Source organism: Montipora capricornis, chromosome 10 (genome assembly GCF_036669925.1).
Source record: "Montipora capricornis isolate CH-2021 chromosome 10, ASM3666992v2, whole genome shotgun sequence".
Taxonomy (NCBI): Eukaryota; Metazoa; Cnidaria; class Anthozoa; order Scleractinia; family Acroporidae; genus Montipora; species Montipora capricornis.
In genome coordinates this window covers 58021178-58028677 of record NC_090892.1, presented here as the reverse complement: position 1 = coordinate 58028677, position 7500 = coordinate 58021178, and the positions used below count along the sequence as shown (strand labels likewise).

At 36.1% G+C, this 7500-nt stretch overlaps 1 protein-coding gene across 1 annotated transcript in view; it reads right to left on the bottom strand.

The window, feature by feature from the left end:
* Positions 1 to 7500, bottom strand: part of LOC138019328 (diacylglycerol O-acyltransferase 1-like) — a 20946-nt gene that overhangs the window by 100 nt on the left and 13346 nt on the right. Inside the window, exons 10-18 of the mRNA XM_068866079.1 lie at positions 6871 to 6909; positions 5205 to 5246; positions 4449 to 4493; positions 3437 to 3549; positions 2946 to 3011; positions 2769 to 2856; positions 1863 to 1925; positions 1366 to 1506; positions 1 to 688 (exon numbers count right to left, since the gene is read on the bottom strand). The exon at positions 1 to 688 is cut by the window's left edge and continues 100 nt beyond it. Coding sequence (XP_068722180.1) covers positions 686 to 688; positions 1366 to 1506; positions 1863 to 1925; positions 2769 to 2856; positions 2946 to 3011; positions 3437 to 3549; positions 4449 to 4493; positions 5205 to 5246; positions 6871 to 6909 — 600 coding nt within the window. The 3' untranslated portion in view covers positions 1 to 685. The remainder of the gene's footprint in view (positions 689 to 1365; positions 1507 to 1862; positions 1926 to 2768; positions 2857 to 2945; positions 3012 to 3436; positions 3550 to 4448; positions 4494 to 5204; positions 5247 to 6870; positions 6910 to 7500) is intronic.

The following is a 7500-nucleotide window of genomic DNA, read 5'->3' as shown; positions in this document are numbered from 1 at the left end:
ATTTTCTGACTGGTTAACACGAGCGATAGCAAGTACTGAGGCCTATGAGTCACGCCAAAGAGAAACAAACTGGCTTCCTGAAGTTTAATAATAATGTATCTGAGTTAGGTTTTGGCCTGTTGGTCCTTCGCTTGTGTGGCGTATACAAAACAATGATTCTTCAGGTCAATGTTGCCTCTTCAGCTCCTCTTGAGTGACTGAATTGTTAAAACACCAATAATATTAATAATGCTTCTTATTATTTAAAAATGTATACCCTAGTCTTGATATTTAATATGTTCTTCATGTTACATCTGTAGGCAAAAAGAGATGGGGTCAACCTCATGGCTTCATATTTAAAAAAAACATTTTATCCATTTTTTTTTTCTTTCAAACTACGATGTTAGACTGTGTAATGTCAACTGTACTATTCATTTTGTGCACACACGTTTCAAAACCAGAATGCCCAGGCAAACAATAACGCTTTTAAATATATGCACTAATGGTCAATCTCAAAATTAAGCAAAATAACAATATTTGCACTCTTAAAATAACTTATGTTGTTTTGTGATCAGCAATGGCAGCCTTGGTATATATGAGAGTGGATTCAAATGGTTACAAGTCATTTTTTCTCAACAACTTTTATAGTATGTATCCAGGTAACCATTGTCGAGTTCTCAATGGCCGGTAAGCAAAAAAGATAACATCACTGAAACAAAGAAAGAAAGACCAGACAGTTATTGTTGACCAAAAAGGGGATATGCTAACAAACTTATAAAATAATTATGGCTTAGCGCCCATTGAGAATATATAATGTACACTCTCTAATGGGGAATTACCAGACTACCATAAATTCTTCCATGAGCCAATAATTTATTACAAAACATGCAAATAAAATTAAAACTATATAGGCAACTATAATTACATGTATGGCAAATTTGGTATTTTCATTATGCAATTTTGACATTTGTTTGGCCATGGATTCTTTAACTTCTGAATGGAAATAATTTGTCTGGAAAAGAAATTTATTTTGTTTGATGGAATGTGCATTAGAGAGTCCTTAGGGTGTTTCAAACAATGAATGAACTGATAAGGGCTTGTGTTATGATATGAACAGTAAAGTGATTCCTTCTGCTTAAATCAACCAATGGCCACATGATAAACAACTTATTGACCTCGAACATTCAATCTTTTTAATTTATTAGACAAAAAAATATGCTGTCATACGAAATATTGACGGCTCGCGCATAGGCAAAACTATAAGAAGATCGCCATACTAAACCATAAACCATAACAAAATCCCTTTCTCTGAAAATTTGCTCACAGGCAGGAATTTAATGCTCTCGTTCATAAATTGCATTGTTGTAAGACTAGTTGGGAACATACCTTTTGGGAGGAGACATAATAATCGTGAACGTAGCAAAATATGGCCAGCGGCTGACCAATGATTATGGACAACCATACCACCATATTACTGTAGTTTGGATACTTTCCAAGAAAATGTTTTACGAACAAATGGAGAGGAATCTGGAATAAAATGAAAAAGATTATGTTGAAGGTTAATCTAAAGATGCGGAGGTCTGAACCACTGACATGGAGAGAAAATTAAAAATAACAAAGTACTCTTAGCTGTAACAAATTAACGTGGATGGGTCATCCACCCTATCAGATTTGTAAGCAGAAAGTAACTTAGAAGGGAACCAGCTGCCAACATGCAGATGTTTGTAAAATTAAGACTTAAAATATCAGGTGGGGGGTAATTGCAGTCATAGGTTGTTTGTGGCCAAAAAAAAAACTGTTCATGCCCAAAGTACATGAAGCTTGACTGTCAGAATTGTGTATATAAATTTTACAAGAACAGGTTTTATTGAAGAATGATCTACCTGCCCCAGCATTGCCAAAAATGCCCAGCACCTGAACAACCTTAATGGTACACTGACGAGGAACTGAAAAATAACCACAGCCAAACAGTAAATACTGCAGTTTTGATAGATGGCAGTGATTCATATGACACATTTTGATAGAACAAGGTCTTGGCCCAAGTTGTTCAAAGCCTGGATAACTTTATCCCATGGGTACAAGTCAATGTCTGACAGTTTCATGTAACTATATAAGAGTGACTTGTGCACACTCTAAACATCATCTTATTACACTCTGGATAGTTACTCAATCATCCACTGGATCAAGTTATCCAGCCCTTGAACAACTCACACCTGACCTTCTCAACAGCATGAATAAGTTTGTTTATAGTTCAACAGCATGAACACATGTAAGTTTGTAAAACAGAGGATGTAAAATTATAAAGAAAGAAAAAAATCAGTCACTGAGTTTGTTAAATTCATGCACTAAGCAAACATTAATACACTTTGCTTTTCTTGATCTTGATGCATTTTTATTTTATTTCACTATTACGTTTGCAAGGGTGGTACAAAGCTGTTGTTACTACTGAAACATCTTTAGGACATGATTTTTACATTATTCAACTAATGCATAGCCTGTGAATGTAGACGAATTTAATACGCCTGCATTTACAGGCTAACTAATGCACTGTTTGCCATGTTTTTCCAATACAGCTGCATAAATTATATCATAATGACTGAGACTTACAGTATTTTGCAAACACATCACAAGGTGTCTCTGTCAGCCAAAAGACTTGATCATGTATTACTTTTTTGTTAGGGTTCTTGTTAAGGTCATGGTCAATTTGTGATGCCTACACCATACATTCGCTATAATAGACAATAACCCGCCAGACCTGCTTATGGGAGAATGAGTTGAAATAACAATACCTCATGAAAAAATGCTGAAAGCAGAAATACGGCAACCTGTGCCTGCTTAGAAGAGTAGCCAGACTTCAACATCGGGAGATAGAGATGCCTAACACATGAACCACAAAAGTATTCAACAAAGCATTTCAATTGACAAATCATGATATCCATGCAACATCCAAATTGTACCTATTTTACCTTCTGCACCAGCGATGAACAGGAATATTCCAGTTTTGCCAAAAGTATGCTACATTTGGTGAATTCCTAAAGAGTTAACATACATTATGTGGGTTTCTGCTGGCCTCAACAAAGGTAACTTTCTAACATCAAGCAGCTACTGTAGATGATAAGTTTGAAACTCCTTCATTAACTTGGTTTGTGTAGTACATACAGTCATAGTACTACATTACATGTACATAATTTGTATTCGAACACTGAGTTTAGTATGAACTTTACACAATTCTAGCCTTCAGACACAGAACAGCTAATTTTACGATGTACATGTAAAAGTAAGATTCCTACTTAGGAAACATGCTAAATGCTAAGCATCGTCAAAAACACTGTCTTGTAAAAGAGTGGGAAATTCATACAAAGAAAAAATATAATATTATGTAAAAATTACTATAATGTTGATCGAAAATTTCAAATAATTTCCTTTTGTAAAAGGTTTTGGCCCGGCCAATACTTACCACCAGTCACGATAGAATGTTCTGTCACCGAACTTCAAAAGTTCAGCAACAATATTTAATCCACTGTGAAAGAGTGCATAAAATGACAGCAACCAGATCAAGTGATTAGGAATCTATGCAGGATAAAAAAGGATGAGCAGACTCATTTTAGACATAGAATGGCAGGTAATTAACAATTTATTATTTATTTCCCATGGGAATTGAAATAATCTTATTAAAGCTTCCTTAACATTTAAAAACAAAATGAATGTGTCTGCATGAATAACTTGAAGAAAAATGTCTCTTCACAGGACGAAAAGATTCCAAGGTCAAAGTATGAGAAAATGATTAAAGACTCTCTTTCAAATGGCATGCTTTGTGCGCATTTGCTTTAAGTTCTTATTCTGCTTGATGTAGCCACTTGGGAGAAAACAAGAGACAATATTATTTGTGTCCTTTTCTACAAGTGAACGAAAGAAAAGTTGACTTGAAGAATAAAAATACATGTTTCCAAGAAATAAAGTAAAGCGATGCACTAATACCAATCAAAGGAAATAGGATTTCCTCGCCCAACGCGGCCCGCGTCAAATATAAAACACACATTGATAAATTACGTTAAAAAAGGACTGGACGTTTTTTTTTTTATAACATACGATGTTCCACTCTTTAATTTGATAATAATTATACAATTTGAAATCAGTTGTTCATAATAAAATTAATTATAAAGACTTTGCTGCAACTGTTGGGGTATACTTTCATATACCAGACTAAAATGGTGGAGGACAAAAGAACTAAAATTTAGATACATATTTAAAGCAAAAGAAAAAAAACAACACTCTTCTATTACCATCATACTAATCTAGCATTAACTTCAAATGCATGCTTCCGGTTGCAAGGGATTCAATACAGGATAGACACACAACAATCAACTGTGGGTTTGGTATCATACGAAACCTCGAACGACTTGCACCATGCATGCCGTTCGACAGGGAGTCTTTAATAACAGTAACATTACTACTGTTGTAAAACTTACAGCCAACTTCATCAATCTCTCTAATAACCTGACGAGGTCCATATCCTGTCAAGATTAGCAAGAAGGTAATTTTTGAGGAACAGAAATGAATCATTCTGGTTTCATAATAATAATCTTGATTATTATTCCCGGGCACAAAGGACTGAATAGCTAACCCTAACCCTGGCTTAAATGCAAGAAGTTCTTTTTACTGCTGAAAAAACTAGACAAATGGGTCACTGGGAATATGTACACCACCAGTGAATAGCTCATTAATTGGAAATTCTCTAGGGATTCTTTAATCTCAGAGCACCCACTCCATGTCAGTTCTGCATTTCAATGATCACTACAATGTATATGTGAGACTACATGGTACACTGTATGCTAGCACTCAGTTCTCTTGTGTACAGAGATAAACACACTTAGTCTAGTAACCTCGTAAATGCTACTTGATAACCTTGGCTTACACTTGACATCATGGCGGCCATGTTGGTGTACTGAACAATAGCAAAAAAGGGAATTTGGCTCTATTAATTATTATGAAAAATGTGAGCGGCATTTTGCTTAATTTGTTTTGTACACCAACATGGCCGTGTAATCACCTGAGTGCAAGACAAGAATAGTAGCATTCTTAGGGAACACCTTGAATCTTTAAAAGAATAAGAATTGAAATATATAAAACTACTGACAGTAAAACTCATAATGTCTAAAAAAATGACCACCATTCAATTCAAATGTTAATTTTACATGAAACTAACTGACAAACAACCCACCTACCATCAGTGTTTGGAAAGAATTATTCACTGTGGGAATTATCCACTAAAATGGAAAAAGAATAATATTATATTGTTATTCAAAGCCAGGGACCTGAAAAGAGGAACAAATTTTGGCAATAGTGAACTTCAAGAATAATTCCCAAAATTTACTGTCGGCCGACTGTCGGCCAACAGTTGGCCAACAGTCGGCCGACTGTTGCCCAACAGGCCAACTGTTGGCCAACAGTTGGCCGACAGACGGCCCATTTGTCGGCCAACAGTTTGGGTTATGTTTGAGGCCAAAGTGTTGGCCGACTGTTGTGTCGGTGACCTGTTGGCAACCTGTCGGTAACGTGTCGGTAACTTGTCGGCGGGGCATTTACTTGTCTATTGCTTCTAAACTACGCGAAAAGAGTTAAAGGCAGTTCATAACTATCCCTTGAGCAGCACTTATACTACTAATATGGCTTTTGTCCACTGTTTTAGTGTTGGCTAGCGATACTTGCCCACATTGTTACCTATTCATTTATCCGCCATTTTGAAATTTTTTTCTAGTTCCCAATCCCCTAAATGCCCTTCCTCCGAACTCCAGAGACAGATTCCAGTACATGTTGTCCCACATAGCAGAGATCTTTCCGCGGAACTAAGTTTGCTTAGTTAGGGTTAGGGTTAGTCTATGGTACACAAAAAAGTCTATGGTCAACGAATTGATGTGTTTTAATAGCGAAATAAAACGAAGCCTAATAACGCACAAACGGTTCAAAGAGGATCAGACAGATAGGTAAGAACGATATGATCGACAGATTTCTATTTACTGTTTTTGACTCTATTTACGGTCAATTTGTGGTCTACTTAACAGTGTCGGCTGACTGTTGGTAATGTGTCGGTAATGTGTTGGTAGCCTGTTGGCCGACAGTTGGCTGACAGGTTACCGACAGCCGAATATGGGAGCCATTGTTCACTATTGCCCAAATTTTGAGACTTGTAATGAGTAATTGACACTGTACAATAATATTATATTGGTTGCACTAATTATTATACATGATTGTACTTCTTGAAATCAGCTAATGCTCAGAATTACAAGGGAAAACATGAAATTTAACTGTTGAAATTGAGCGTAAAGCATGTAAAATTAAGGTTCTCTGGCAAATGCCATACAGTGTTAATTTGATGATGTGCACAGCACCACAAACTTATATTTAATTTAGCATTTAGATGAGTTTGATGAGGGAGGAAAACCAGACTACCAGGAGAAAACTCCCCAAACATGTTATTGACTGAAACTCTATGCAAATTAGCGGCTTTTACTTCATGTAGAAGACACACATGACATAAAACAATAGAACAAAAATTGTGAAACTTACAATACCTAATCAGAATTCTAATCCCTAAAGACCCCTAAAGCTTTTGTTACGTCATGTGCGTCTTCTACACGAAGTAAAAGCCACATTAGCCTCATAGCCAAGGTCTGGGTTAAAACCTGATGGAAAAGGTCAAAGTGGCAGCAGATGACTACTTTTATACCCCCATACTTACTCCATAAAACTTAACCAGTGTAAGAGACCAGACAACAATATCATTGTGCTAAATCCTTCTGACAAGAAGGTTTTTTTCATCTTTAGTAAAATAATTAAATTAGTAATTCAGTGGATTATAGAAACAGACAAGAGGCTTCTCAGATGACTGACCTGCTGGACAGCACCAATGATGATGCCAAGGAGGAAAAACTACCAAAAATGACAAAAAGAACAATCAATTAAACTGAAATCAGTTACCCCTAGAATCTTCAGGCGCCATAATGCCCCCAGTAGACGAGTAAAATCGTCTGGCATTAGACAGTGTAAAATCTGTTAACCCATAGACTCCTAAGGCTCCATACATTGGTAGTATGCCCCCAGTCAACTTTAGTGAAATCATCTGTTGTTAAACAGAGTAAAATCAGTTAAGTTTCACTCCCAGGAGTCAATGAATATTAAAAATGCAATCTTAATAGTCTAAGACCCTTCCACAATTTTCGGGACCATCTTGGTTGGGGGGGGCGCAAACATAGCCAAATTTACAGTAAATGTATGGGATTTTGGCCAACTTTAAACCACTGTAGCGCAGCTAAAAAGACAGGGATTTCCACAGGGATAGCGTCTTTTAAAACACATTAGCTTTTATACTGAGATTGTTTTGAATTCATGAAATATAAAGAACAGATTCCAGCTACAATGACCATAATAAATTATATTCTACAAATTTTTAAAATTCCCTACAAACCCTTCAAAACTCATCATGGCAAATTGCCCCAAAATTTAAGTAGCAACATGAGAAGA